The sequence below is a fragment of the Phaethon lepturus genome, unplaced genomic scaffold (genome assembly GCF_000687285.1).
Source record: "Phaethon lepturus isolate BGI_N335 unplaced genomic scaffold, ASM68728v1 scaffold4491, whole genome shotgun sequence".
NCBI lineage: Eukaryota > Metazoa > Chordata > Aves > Phaethontiformes > Phaethontidae > Phaethon > Phaethon lepturus.
In genome coordinates this window covers 77,186-91,743 of record NW_010518344.1, presented here as the reverse complement: position 1 = coordinate 91,743, position 14,558 = coordinate 77,186, and the positions used below count along the sequence as shown (strand labels likewise).

The following is a 14,558-nucleotide window of genomic DNA, read 5'->3' as shown; positions in this document are numbered from 1 at the left end:
TAACCTTTTCTAACTGGGAAGGATAAGAATGAATTTTAAAACATTTAATTTTTAATAGCTTTGTTTTAAAGTAAGCCTATATGTATTCCTGGTGGAAATGGCCAGCTTTCATAGGTCTTAATTTCCAGAAATCTGTTAAACTTGTGTGCTGTATTAAAATATTGATGCTGCTGAGGTTTAAAAGAAAGTCGAGTGGTTGAACCTAGAGAAATTACCATCTGAAACTCTTCAAAATAGAGATTGATCAAGTGTTGAAAACCTCTTGGCAGATGTACCAGCTTCTGGATATTGAGAAGATAGTACGTTCTCAACTTCAGTTTAGATCAGTTAGAGCTAAAATACTGTGGATTTTGGAATGAGAGACATGCTTTCCCTGTTCAACTCTTTCAAATTTAAAGAAACTATCTGTAAAATCACTGAAGGTCACAGTGACTCAGTTTGACTGACTCAGAAGTTTGTTGAACTACGAAAGTTAAACAGAATCCCTTTTAAAAGTGAAACCTGTGTTGATTACCACTTCATGTCTGGTAGGCAACCCTTTACTTGCTATTGTTATATTTGCTGTATGTCAATGTATGTCCAAAATGAAGAGTGTAAGTTTTAGCTATTAAAGAACAATACCATTATGGTATTTTGAAATATGAAAATTTCTGTTCTGTCTCTGCTAGTGGGTACCTAGGAAAGACAGTAAAACAACATGTCAAATGCATAGTGATGATTCCCATTTGCACTCTTCCAGCCTCTAGTTATTTGCAGCTCAAGGACTTGGAGTTGCAGGCATAATCTTCATATTTAATACCAATGGATTCTTTTTTTTTTTCCCTTCGATTTTTGCCCGATAGTAAAAATCTAATGCTTAAGGATATTAACAGATGTATTAAGCTGTGTAATTGCTTGAATGAGAAATGTTATGTTGGTAGATAACAGAGGAATAAAGTAACCCTGTTATACCTAATCTGAGCATAGTTACCAGTGAGAGCCAGTGAGAGCAGACGTTTCTTATGTTAATACTTCTCAGTTATTTACTTAAGACAAAGTTAAAATCAACAATTTAAACCACAACTTACTTGCTCCTTGAGGTAAATAACTTCTGTGCAGGGTAGATAATGAATTAAATGTACTTATGTGGAGGTAATTGGTTTATGATTACAGTTTAATGTGTTAATGTAGTTGTTAAGTCCGGGTTGATGAAATAAGTCTTTCTGTGATATTGATTATTAATATCAGCCACTCTAGGGAGCTTTTTTCTTAGCATATTTTTTTTAAATCATTTGCTCAGCTTTTTTGAAGGGAACAGTGTAGCATCAAATTCAACTGTGCAGTTACAGAGTATATTTGTCACTTTCAAGAAAAATAGTCACTTGAAGTGCATACTCAGTTTTAACCACAAAATATTGTTAACGCATCTTAAACTATATGCTAAGAATCAAATGGCAATGCTTTTTCAATATCTTTTGGTTTTGAAACTACTCTTTGAATTTATTATTGATTCTCCTTTACTAGTAGATTATATTCCTCTATTTTGAGAACACACAATATTTACACAATTGAAGTTGTCTTTTTAAAGTTTAACAAAAAGCAGATTAAGCCTTGGATACATACAATAAAAGGAAATAAAATGTGGAATTTGTACTTACTAAAGTGGCTTTTGCGTTCCATCAGTCATCTTTGCCATTCATACCTCGGTCAGTTAGAAGACGAAAATACCAAATGCTCATGGATTAGCCTTTATTCTTGTTTATGGTGGTTTAGCTCAGCCTTGGACTGAGAAACGGTGGATGGAGACAGTCTGAATTGCCATGACTAGACTGTTACCTGGAAGAAACCATGCATCCAGACTCTTGCCTAGTGAGAAGAAAGCATCCTTCATGCGCTTCACATTACTGCAGCCATCTATAAGTGCAGTGTGGCATCAGGGATTCTTATCTCTCTGAAAACTTGTGTGTTGATGTTCTTGATAATCTCTGAATATAATACTGGCAAAAAGTGTTTCCCAAAAGTTCTGAAAACAGCTGGTGCTGGTTCCATCCTGTTGAATTTTAGAGTCAATCTTACCAATCTTAAATCTCAAGCTTTAAATACTTGTGGGTTTTTTGTTTGTGTTGTGTGGTTTGTTTTTTTTTTTTTTAGGACATCCATCATGTTTGAAATTCTGTCCTGAGTTGACAACAAATGTGAAGGCCTTAAGATGGCAGTGTATTGAATGCAAGACATGCAGTGCATGTAGGATCCAAGGAAAAAATGCAGTAAGTTAGACTGTTGAGTGTTATCAGAATTTTCTTTGTTTACTGTAGCTCTATACTTAGCATATGTGCAAATACAAATCGCTGATGTACAATGTCAAGCAATGCTATATTAAGTCTTTTTTTTTTTCCCCTCTTCCTCCCCACCTGCCCCCCCCCTTCAGGATAACATGCTTTTTTGCGACTCCTGTGATAGAGGGTTCCATATGGAGTGCTGTGACCCACCGCTTTCCCGAATGCCAAAAGGTGAGAATAAAAAAAACCTTTCAATGAAAGTACTTTCATTCACAGTCGTTTCTCATATTAAGTGACCGAAAGATCTTGAGCATGCTAATTATTCTTGCCTTGGTAAATAGTATGATTTTAATCATGTTAAAGCAAATACTTTATTTTTCTTTACTTGAGATTTTTTTCCTCAGGAAAATAGTAAAGGTCTGTGGTCCATTGACCAGATGAATTCACTGTGTATTGAGTTGTTGACCAGTCTATATAGAAGGTTGAAGTTTTATGAAGGCAGAGCTGGTGAATAGAGCTTGCTTCTTCATGCCTTTTGTAAGAGTAATGTTAAAAAACACAGACAAACAAAACACCTGTGTCTTCAGATTCTCTAATATCTAGATTTCTGATGCATAGCACCTCTTACTTCTGCTCTCACATCTTTATGGCTTTCTCTATTTAATCTTAAAGACACACTAAAGACTTCTCCAGCTTCCTTTAATGGCAGACATAGTCATCTGCCGTTAAAAGGATGCCAAATTCAAGTCCTTGTATATTAAACGTATCTAGGTGTATTCTGGTATTTTCTTACGACACTCTAGCCTAGATTGCTTAGTAACGCACCTGTAATTTTTTCCCCGTTTTAATTGTGTCTGAAGAAAGATCTAGGTAGTTTGAGGAGGGACAAGCTGGAACAGAAATTCTTCTAAGAACCCATTTGCTCACAGTCTTTTCTGTGGTCTTTGTTGCTTCTTTTTTTCCCCTCTTTCCATGAGCACCTTGCTTTCAAGTATTTCAAAGTATGTGTAGAAGTGGATCACTTCTCTCTGTCCACTTCACCTTCCCTATGTCCTGTTCATAAGGTAATTTGCTGATGATGTGTACTTGGCATGTATCTTGGTGGACACCTGCGATAGAGATTAAATAAACTGTGTACAATTAAACTTTTTTCCTTTATGTAGGGATGTGGATTTGCCAGGTCTGTAGACCAAAGAAGAAAGGGAGAAAGCTACTTCATGAGAAGGCTGCTCAGATAAGGCGACGATATGCAAAACCTATTGGAAGACCGAAAAATAAACTAAAGCAACGAATGTTGTAGGTTTCTCTTGATTTTCATTTTTTTTTAATGTTTCTGAGAATGTAGTCGGGTAAGAGTTGGTACAGGTTTGACTGCAGTTTTTAACAGTATTTCAAGTTTTTTATATACAGTTAAAAACTGTAAATAGTAAAGTTGGGGAAAGTAGGTGACAAGTATTCTAGTATATGCCTTTCAGCCAAATGACCAATAACTTCTGAATTATGGGGGATACTTTTTGTGTCATGTCAGAAGGTGATGAAAAAACTTACTGTAACTTACTTTTCTAGATCATATGATTTTTAAACAAAACTTGTAGCTATAGCAGATGCAAATACAAGTCTGTATGATGACATATTCCACAGCTATCTTTTTAGGTGTAACTTCAAATAATTGAAGTACATACAGAATCTATACTAAGTGGATAATAGTGAGCTACTTATATCCAACTTCAGGTGACTGTTCTGCTCAAAGACCTGTTAAAAAATTGTATAAAAATTACTTTAATATCAGCTCACAAAACCCACTCCAAAAAGCAAACTATGCGAGTATACAGAAGTTCTGGTTTCAGTGGTACTCTGGAAAAAAGTATTACTTGACTTCTGCTGTTAAGCTGCCACTGGTTACTAGGGAAAGACGTTGCAATTTCTCTTGCTTCTCAAGAATGTGTTTATTTAAGAAAAGAGAGTGCTGTAATTCTTTTGGCATCTATCTTTCCAGGGAACACTGTAGTTGGACATCTTAAGGCTTGGTTGGAGGATTGTTTAAGTAGCGTTCAAATGCTGAGTTGACATTACACTGAGTGTTAAACAGGAACAGATTCTGTGTTAACTCCAGTAGCATGTTGCCCTCCATCACGTGTTCCTATCCACATACGCCTTTCTTTTCCTCCTATTTAACTGTTTGGCCATGTCAACTCAGCAGCTGAAAAGCTTTCCGGCTCTATCTACTACTCATTCTGTCATGTGGCTGTTACACAACCATTTTTCTTTATAGTCTAAACACCTGTCTGGTATTCTTCAGAGTTGCATGGTAGCTGCTATAAAACTTTTCCTTTTGCAAAATAAGGATTTCTGGAGCCTATGGAACCAACATGTAAAAATAGAAGGGGAGAAAAAAAAATACTCGCAGTACTAGAGTACAGCACACTAGTCAAGTTGATGTACTTGGTACTGTGCAGCTTGCTATATTCCCTTTCCCTTCTCTCTCTCTGACAGTATCTCTTGTCTTGCCTTTTTGGTCCTTGTCCAAAAGTTCAGTGTATGTTGCTCTAGGGAAGCAGTACAAGACAAGGATCAAGTGTGGCACTACATGAAAGTAAAAGATGTAGTTGTAGTGGCTCATGAGAGCGTGCTGTTAAAGGAAGAGTGGGTGAACCATTCTTTTGCCTTCTCCATTTGCCTCCTGACTAAATAACTTAGGAATTTGAAGGTAATTGAAATAGCCATACAACTTCCAGTGTTTTAACTGAAATTCTTATATATTGTTCTGTGTGCATTATAAAATTATTCCCTATATCTCTAGCTACACCTCTGGTTTTACCCCTTTGAAAACTCATAAGCCTTCAGCTCGAGGTTAGGATTCTAATGCAGTACTGCCATCTTACTTCTCTGAAATCATGTCCCTGATTTGGGCTCCCACAGTGGATTTAACAGTAATGTCTGTCTGACACACTAATTCTGCTTCTACTCCTTCCTCATATATGTAAAAGAAAGGTGGGAAAGATTGTGAGGGTTTTACTGTTACATTTTGCTAATGGGATTTTGAGCTACAACTTTTGAAGCAAGTGTCATGCTAAAGGATGCAGAAGCTCTCTTGGCATTGGATGATGATTATGAATATTTTTAGAAACATTTTCTTTTCTTTGTAGCTCATGAGCCGCATGAGCATATTACAGTAGTACTTGGGGGGGTTCTTTGTGTAATAAATTTGCAATTCTGAGGGCTCATGTAATCTTGTTTTGGAAAAATAGTGATTAGGAGATGGAATAAGAGAAGATACTCTTCCTCATGGATTCCTATTTAAAAGTGATCGTGGGGTACAGAAGATGACAGTGTCATACATGAAAGTGTGGGGTCACATGAAGTACTGGAAGGTTAGCTAATGCCACTTAGTTCTTTTCATGTAGTACAAAGAAAATCTGTCCAGTAGTAGTGGAATAATTTTTTGCCTGTTGACCATCTGTAGGAGGCCCTTCACAGGCAAAGTACTGTGTAGGATTAACTAAAACCAGGTGTGTGTTGGCCTCTGGCACTGATGGTGATTACTACATCTGGTAGTGAGAATAGGTCTTGTGATGGACATAAGCTTATGGCACCAAAGGATTCAAAAGACTTAGAAGTTTTTGGTTTTGTTGCCTCTTAGGAGCTAACCAAATTTAAGCATGTGTGAGTGGAAAAATAGTTCTTAAACTGGTGAGCCCTTGGAGTTCACTAAACCAGATGGTAGCCCCAGGCTGTTCAATCTCTAATTAGAAGTAACCTGTTGGAATTAATTACTTGGGCATCTCAATTAAGAAGCCAAAATCTGTGGAAGAAAACTTTCCGCTGCAAAGTAAATAAGCTAGCTTCAAAGGGCAGGATGGAAAATGGAATGGAAGCATTTGATGCAACGATGTAGCTTTGTTTGGATTTGCAATTTGATCATGCCTCCTGATAGCTATTTCTTTTACTGCAAATAATTTTAAACATTCTGTTTCTATATACTTACAATATACTACTCTTCAGTATATCTTTCAATGTTGTTCCTCTCTTCAGTCATTAGTGATCATTCTGCTGTCACAAATGTTGGCTTTCAGCATGCCCTTTTTCTTCCTAGCGTTTAAATAACATTCACCACTCTTCCTTCTTAACACCTTCCATGTTAGGCCTCATCGGCTTATGGCTTTTCTACAAAGACCACTTGGTCTTACAGTTTTACCCTTTCCTTTCCTTTGCTATTTTTGTTTTGCTATTGTTACAATTTATAAGAAGGCAGAGTCAGTTTCTTTTGTTTTGTTGTTAATGCTCGTCATAAGCTGCCTCAGTTTGCTTTTAGGTCTTTGGTGGTAATTTTTGCTATTAGTGTTAACATACGTAATCCAACAAGAGTGTGGAAAAAATAGCAGTTTCTTGAAAACTGACTGTCTTGCTTTAAAGGACCAGTAGACTTTCTCTGCAGTTCAAGCAAATGTAGTCTGAAGTTAAGTGTTTTCATATGCAGTAATTTATTAACACTGAACATGTGCATCTCCTTTGTACGTACAATATATGTATCACTCTATGGTGACAGAGCAGTTATTGTGTCAGACACAGTGCATTGATGTTTTTCTCCAAAGAAGCATGCTTTTGCCATGCCTAAATGTAGGTTGGGAGGCTGTATACTTGGGAGATCTTGCTATCCCAGCTGCTTCTATTTATATGTACTGTGGACTATCTTTTAAAGAATGGGGGGCAGGAGGGGTAACAAAAAGAAAAAAAGAAGTCGGATGTTACGTCAGTGTGAAATGTATTTCAAAAGTGCCTATGTCTTCAAATTTCTTTAAAGATTTTTACATATAGGGGCATATGTAACTTGTATAAACTGTAATACTATTTGGCAGTAGTTACAGATTTTTTTTTAATGCTGATTTTTATTTTCCAAATTTTTGCATAGGTCTGTAACCAGTGATGAAGGATCCGTGAATGCATTCACAGGAAGGGGGTCACCTGGTAGGGGTCAAAAGACTAAAGTCTGTACCACACCTTCATCTGGTCATGCTGCATCTGTGAAGGATTCAAGCAGCAGATTGCCTGTTACAGACCCCACTCGGCCTGGTGCCACCACCAAAATCACCACCACCTCCACCTACATATCTGCCTCTACACTTAAAGTTAACAAGAAAACCAAAGGGCTCATTGATGGCCTTACTAAGTTCTTTACACCATCACCTGATGGTCGCAGATCACGAGGTGAAATAATAGACTTTTCAAAGCACTATCGTCCAAGGAAAAAGGTGTCTCAGAAACAGTCATGCACTTCTCTTGTGTTGGCTACAGGTACCACACAAAAGCTAAAACCTCCACCTTCTTCACTTCTACCCCCAACCCCCATCTCTGGTCAGAGCCCAAGTTCGCAAAAATCCAGCACTTCCATTTCTTCTAACTCTCCCCAAAGTTCTTCCAGTCAGTCAAGCATACCCTCCTTTAGTAGCCTTCCTAATAACAGTCAGCTAAAGGGACTCTTTGATGGACTCTCTCATATTTATAGCACTCAGGGACAGTCTCGAAAAAAGGGACACCCAAGCTATGCACCGCCCAAGCGTTTGCGTCGTAAACCAGAATTATCTTCCTCATCAAAATCTAATAGCCATTTCTATGGAAAGAGAGAGGTCAGGAGTAGGTTTATTTCTCATGCCTGTACCTCTGGGTGGGGTGTGTCTAGAGGACATGCTTTTAAAGCAGTTGCTCACCTCAAGAGAACAACTTTCCTTAAAAAGCACAGGATTCTAGGCAGATTAAAGTATAAAGTGACCCCTCAGATGGGGACCCCCTCACCAGGGAAGGGGAGCTTGGCAGACGGAAGGATTAAACCTGATCAGGATGATGGTAAGCAAAGGTGAAAGCGCCAACCAAACCTGCGTCCCGTCCAAAACCAAAATTCTTATATTGTCACATAGGTCTTAGCTATTTCTCTTGTTCTTACTTCACTTTCATACAAAAGCAATGAAACTTTGACCTTTTATCTAATGCTGACTAAATCTCCAAAATGTTTTGGTTTTTTTTTTTTTTTCCTGACTAATACCACACCACTTTTTTTATTATTTTTTTGCATCTGTAGTGGCACTAGGAGCCCCAAATGCCTTCATAATGTTGCTTATGACTGTGTAGTACCGCATGAGTAGCCACTTTCATGCTACTTTCGTGTTCTCCTCCTGCCCTTTCTCTGGCCGTAGTGCTGTCATCATGATTGTGTGCCATCAGTGCTGCTTATGGTGGGCATTTCAATTCATTTCCCTCTGCTCCATTGCTTTTTCATGAACGATTCCATCCTGCTAGTTTCCACAACACTTGATCTGTACTGCTGTGAACTACCTTTTTTATAATTATTTTTATTTTAGAAGGAATGTATTAATAATGTTCGAATGTAGACTTAGCTTAGTATTGGTCTCCAACTTTTAAGGGCAACTTTTTTCTCTTATTTTTATTTTTACCTTGTAGAGTATACTGGAGTTTATCAGGTGGCATAGTTCTAGCGATAGAATATACTCCATTTCATGAGGTTCAAAACTAATTTAGTAGAACTGGACTGTACAGGTTTATACAGACAGACAAGCAGGTACCAAAAATAGCTCATGCAACAGCAAACTACAAAACAAGAAGGGGGGCAGGTTTCATTTCTGTTACTTAGTAATCCCAAATTTAGTTAAAATGAGGTGTCATAACAGCCATAGTTGCTACAATCCTACTTAGGAGTATCACTTTTGTAAGGCACGTGTAACCTTCATGTCTGTGAATAAACTTTTTGCTGGTTTTAAATAACAGATACTGAAATCAAACTAAGCATCAAACAAGAAAATACGGATGTATTTCTGGTGGGAAGTAAGGACACTGTTACACAGGAGGATTTGGAAGTATTTAAGCAGGCTCGAGAACTTTCTCTGGAGGTAAGAATCAAGTTGCATAAAGTGTAGCTATTTCTGTAAATAAAACCTCAGTTCATTTTCGTATGTCTGTTCATCTTTGTTTTTAATATATTCTTTTTGATCTAATGTGTCATGCTTGCTGTGAATTTAATTTGGGAGATACTGTATACACAGTTACATTTTCCTAGATAGGAGATAAGACATCACACTGGAATGGGTCAGATCATTAAGTGACACTTGGGATAGATTTTGAAAGATATCCTTGAGCATTTTGGACACAGGACTGCCACTAATTAAGCGTAGAGATTAAGCATAGCTCACATCCTGGTCAGGACTGAGAGGATGTTGGTTGGTAAGAATGTGCCTGAAGATTTTTTTCTTTTTTTTTTTTTTCCCCTCTGCGAATAAAACAGCCACTGTGAAAAGTTAAGTCTGTCCCAGCAAATCCTGTTTGATAGGAGATTGGGTTTAGGGAGTTCATGACTTCATTTTACCCAATGATTTAACACACTTTGAGTTTAAATACTACAGACTTTTTCTAGCAGTGAAAATATTTGAGCTGAATCTGACTAGAACTGTTTATACCAGCTGGTGTTAATGCTCTTCTTTAATGTATGTAGTGGTAATCTAAAACTTGTGAAGCCTGAGCTGGTTGATTTTGGGTGATTGATTGGGGTTTTTTGCCAAGGAAGCTGGACATGGCAGCTGAGTCGTCCTATAGCAAAACAGACTTTTACTTTTCTGTGTCTACGAAATGAGCAATCAGTATCTTTTGAGAACCTGGGTCAGACGTGAGGTGCATATAATGTTTCAGCTGCTGCTTTTTATAAAATCACATCATAAATGAGTATGTCTTATAATTTTTTCAGTAATGGAAATCAATTTTTTTAAATTTTGTTTAGTGTACAAGAACGGACAATACCTGCTATGGGTCAATGCAATGACCTCTTAACTCAGAGTGTGTTAAACCAATAAACTCAAACGAAGTTTAAAGATTCAACTTCATTATTAGTTTGTACTTCTGTTTGCTTGTGGAAATGGTTCTCATATCCTCCTTTCTTTGTCTTTCATATGCAGTCCAAAAATGTTAGGTGGTAAGACTTCTAAAATCGGTGGCATTGAAATGACTTTTTTCCCCCACCTTTCTTCCTTTTTTTTGTTTTTTGCCATCCTTTTAGAGTCTAGCAGTCATTTTCTGATCAGCTCAAATTCAGTATGATAACAGAGATTAGTGTGTGTTAGTATACTGTTGACTGTTATGAAGTAAATTCCAGTGACTCCGGAGGGTTCTGCTGATGCCTTCTCCCTCATTGTTTTGACAAAAGGATAGCTTTGAGCTTGAACAAGACCCGTAGAGAAGTCCTCGTGCTAGGTGCTGCAGAAGAGAACTGAGGCAGTTGTGCCTCCTGTTTGGCTGGGCCATGCACCATCTATTTGTATGCACGCACTTGTAAGCACTGCTCACTTAACTTCATGTTTAGGTGTTTGGCAACTTGAAAGAAATTTTCACTGTTCATATTTGGCTGCTTGCAAGCTCTGTCCTCTTACCTGTCCAGGTTGGAAGAACTTAAGCAACTGATTTGTATACTTCAGGTTTCTCACACCTTCACTGAGTGAAATTGATGATTTAAAGCTAACTTTCCTTTTACTTTTTCTAGAACTAATATTTTGCTTTCATTGCACCTGACAGAAAATTGGGTGTAAAAACACTGGTGAAACAACTGGGCGATATCCTTCAGTGATTGAGTTTGGAAAATATGAGATCCAGACCTGGTACTCTTCACCTTACCCACAGGAATATGCAAGGTAACGAGTTGTCAAGATTGTCCTACATTGTTGGAATTTTTATTAATGTGATAATTGTAATTTATTTTATTATTCTTTTGTAATTGTTTATAGTTTACAACTTTTAGAAGTAAATATGCTTTCAGAATTTTAAGTAAGAACAAGGATTTATCTTGACCTTTTTTTTCCCCCTAGTTCTAATCAAAGATGCATTTTTAAAAGACTGATTTTCCTAGACCTGCATAAATATAATCTTGCAGTGTGTATTGGCATGGTTTCGTTTGGGTTTTGGGGTTTTTTTTTCTTTGTTTGTTTGTTCTGTTGTGGTTTTGGTTCTTTGGTGTTGTTTGTTGTGTTTTTTTGGTTGGTTTTTTTTTTTTTTTTTTTAAACCATTGCAACCAGGTATGTCCACCTTCTGGCCATTTAGAGCAATTAATCTTGTTTGTCATCCAGAATTTGTTAACCTCCTTTTTCTAGGGACCAGGGAGAAGTCTGAGTATTCTAGAGAAATAAAGTCGAAGTAAGCAATTCATGGCAACAGTGTCTTGTTTCTGGCCTTCTTTGCCAGGGTGCACCTCAGAGTCAGGCAGAGAGCATAAACTAGTATATGTGCTCAGCAGACCTCTGCTGATTTTTGCATGTGCTGAAAACAAGTGTTTTATGAATCCATTGGATCTGTGGCATGCATGGAGATTTTCAGAACTGTGTGTTTATCAAGCTCTATTACTATAGCAAGCAATCAAGTTATGTGGTCTGTTCCAAAATGTCTTTATATAGCATTATTGTAAACTACCTTTTCTCACCATCCCTCCCATTCCTAGATATTGTCATCTTTGCATGGTGGGAATGAGGGATATATAGTGAATTGGTAATATAAAAATCAAGGGCTAAAACAAGTGTAGAGAGCATTTCTATTTCCTCTTATTACCACTGCTTTTATAGTGTTAATGTTTTATTTCAGTTACTTTTTTTATTCCCTCAATTTATATCATATTGTGAAAGAAAGAAAAAACAGTTAAGTTCCATCAAGTAAATTAATCCCGGGGAGAGGCATAATGGTGGATAATTATTAGTATGAGGCAACAGTGGGATGGCATCTGTAGGAGGCAGCTTGGTTCTTGACTCTGAGTGCAGTGGGATTACATCATGGAACACACAGTTCGAACTACTTTTTGTGTTGTTGATAAACTTTCTTAGAATACTGGAGTAGTGGAAACCATTGCTATGATCCCAACATGATCCCAGGATGTGTCAGTAGCTTCAGAGCAGATGAAGATTGTCCTCTGCTCTAAAACTTTGTAGTAATTGATTTCTGCAGCAGTCTTCCACTGCTTCATAATTTAAAAATGAAGGTAAATAGCCATAAAGATCACTGAAAGGAGAAGATTCTGGTATGTAGAATGCTTGCCAGCATTGTCTTACACTGGGCGTGTGGGTTACTTGTATGTAGTCTGAACCAAATCCTTCCCAGAGGAGTACAATTATCTATGTTGCCTGTGTCACGGAGATGTGTGGAAGGGGGGACTTTTTGCCTGTACGCAAACTGTTTGGACGGGCATCTGTGTTCAATTTAAGTGATAGTTTAGGTGGAGGTGAGGGGGTACAGTCCCACTACAGTTTGCCATCCCACTCAAGTATTTCAAAGACAGTGGAAAGAAAAACCATCTCCTAGCCCTCCTCACATAGAAAATAAGGAAGATTAAAAGGAAGGAGATTCCCTGTATTCTGCTGTGCACCTCCTTTATCTTTATTGGAAGAAGAAGGGTGATATTTGAGGTATGGCTCTAGTGTGCCTACTTTGGTAGAGACCACAGAAAAAGCTTAGGTGGAATGTGGGAAGGGGGAAGTAACTGGGATCTGCCAGAGGCTGAACCATAAAACAGCTGACCACAGTCCAACCCTGTTGAATTAGGTTAATTGTGATTGATTGAATCTGATCTTTTCTTATCTTCCCTTTCTAATGGCTGATGTGTATGTTTAATCATTCACTCTAGTGTGATAATTTTTTTATTTTTAAACTTCAGCAACATTTACTCATGGTACCTTACATTTAAATGGGGAGGGCCTTTCACTTTGTGGTAAGTTTTTTGTATACAGAATTTGATATTTTTTTGTATAAAACATCTTTCTAATTTTCATACAGATTACCAAAGCTTTACCTGTGTGAATTCTGTCTTAAATATATGAAAAGTAAAAACATTTTGTTACGGCACTCAAAGAAATGTGGCTGGTTTCATCCTCCAGCCAATGAAATCTATAGAAGAAATGATCTTTCAGTATTTGAGGTAGGTATATAAAAATCTAAATTTCTCAAAGTAACTGGTTTTTAGACGTTACAGGCCAGTTGTAGAACTAGTGAAAACTTTAACAGAATTAAGTATTTCCTTGGAGATTCTTATACTGCAAGAACAAGTCCATCTTCCCTGTCCTGTTCCACCTTGCTGTGTTCTCTCACAATTCTTACTTCCTTTACTTGTATTTCATGCATAACCCAACCTCTTAAGATACTTTTATAGCATTCATCTTAGATGGGGACTGCAAGAGAAGCACTGTGACTGGATTGCCTTTCTCTCTCAGCAAAAGTACCTCTTGCATCCATTCATTTCTGGCTATTTGAATATCTTAGGTGTAGGGAGAATACTAGTATGATGTACATGCTTCCAATATATAAAAGCAAGGAAAGCAGTTTGTTTATTGTTCTAAAAACACAAATGTAGCTACTAAGTGCTTTTGCCTTCCTTTTGGATGTTTGAGGAACTTGCCCTGAAACATCCTGGTTGGGTGATGGGGTTCCAATCCAGCTTTGTCCAGAACACACTGCCTTTAGTTTAGAAAGTTCAGAGTTGAGCTTGTGGATATGTATTCTTTTATAACCTAAATTACTCTCTTGGGAGACAACTCTGTTAAAGTTTGGGGTTTTAAGGATATCCTGGACAATGGAATTCTGTGTTTCAAATAGCATGACTGCCATTACTAAAGCTATGTATTAACCTCCACATTCCTGTGTCTCAAGAGTTGTTACTGATTGTATAAACAGAAAAGACTGCTGGGGTTACTAGGACTTCTTTTGAGGCTGCTTATCAACAGCAATATTTAGATGTGTATATTGATAACTTTTTAACTGTAGGTATCACAGATTCTACTTGTGTTTTCATATTTTATGAATGTCTGTCATGCTTGGTCATTGCCATTATCTGTTCAAACAATGGTAGATGCAGTCTTGAAGTGCTTACTTGAATTAGAACAAGATCTTAATATTTGGTTCACTTATTTGGTTTTGTGCTATTAAAAAAAAGAAAAGCTATTTGCATCAAGATTGCTTCCTTCCTGACTTTGGCGCTTTTTATAAAGATTGTAGATCTGCCAGCAAAAGACTTAAGTTATAAACAGACTTAACTCTCTTCCCATCAAGAAACAAAATTGTCCTAGTCAGTCTGAAATAACTTACATTTTCTCTGTTAGCAGGTGTTAAGAGCTGTGCAGCGTACAATAGGCAAATCCTGTGTACCAGTTCATTTTTATTAGCTACTGCCAACACATTAATAAAAACTTCTTTAAAAAATAAAGTAAAATACCAGTCTGAAAAAAGGGCTAGTGGGGCATCAACACAAGAAACACATGGAAAACAAGGTGCAT

At 37.3% G+C, this 14,558-nt stretch overlaps 1 protein-coding gene across 1 annotated transcript in view; it reads left to right on the top strand.

Annotated features, from left to right (window-relative positions):
- The window catches only part of KAT6B (K(lysine) acetyltransferase 6B), a 110,691-nt gene that overhangs the window by 57,599 nt on the left and 38,534 nt on the right, over positions 1-14,558 (top strand). The window contains exons 3-9 of the mRNA XM_010296697.1: positions 2,131-2,246; positions 2,408-2,489; positions 3,422-3,554; positions 7,168-8,099; positions 9,036-9,157; positions 10,827-10,942; positions 13,066-13,207. Of these exons, the coding sequence (XP_010294999.1) occupies positions 2,131-2,246; positions 2,408-2,489; positions 3,422-3,554; positions 7,168-8,099; positions 9,036-9,157; positions 10,827-10,942; positions 13,066-13,207 (1,643 nt within the window). The remainder of the gene's footprint in view (positions 1-2,130; positions 2,247-2,407; positions 2,490-3,421; positions 3,555-7,167; positions 8,100-9,035; positions 9,158-10,826; positions 10,943-13,065; positions 13,208-14,558) is intronic.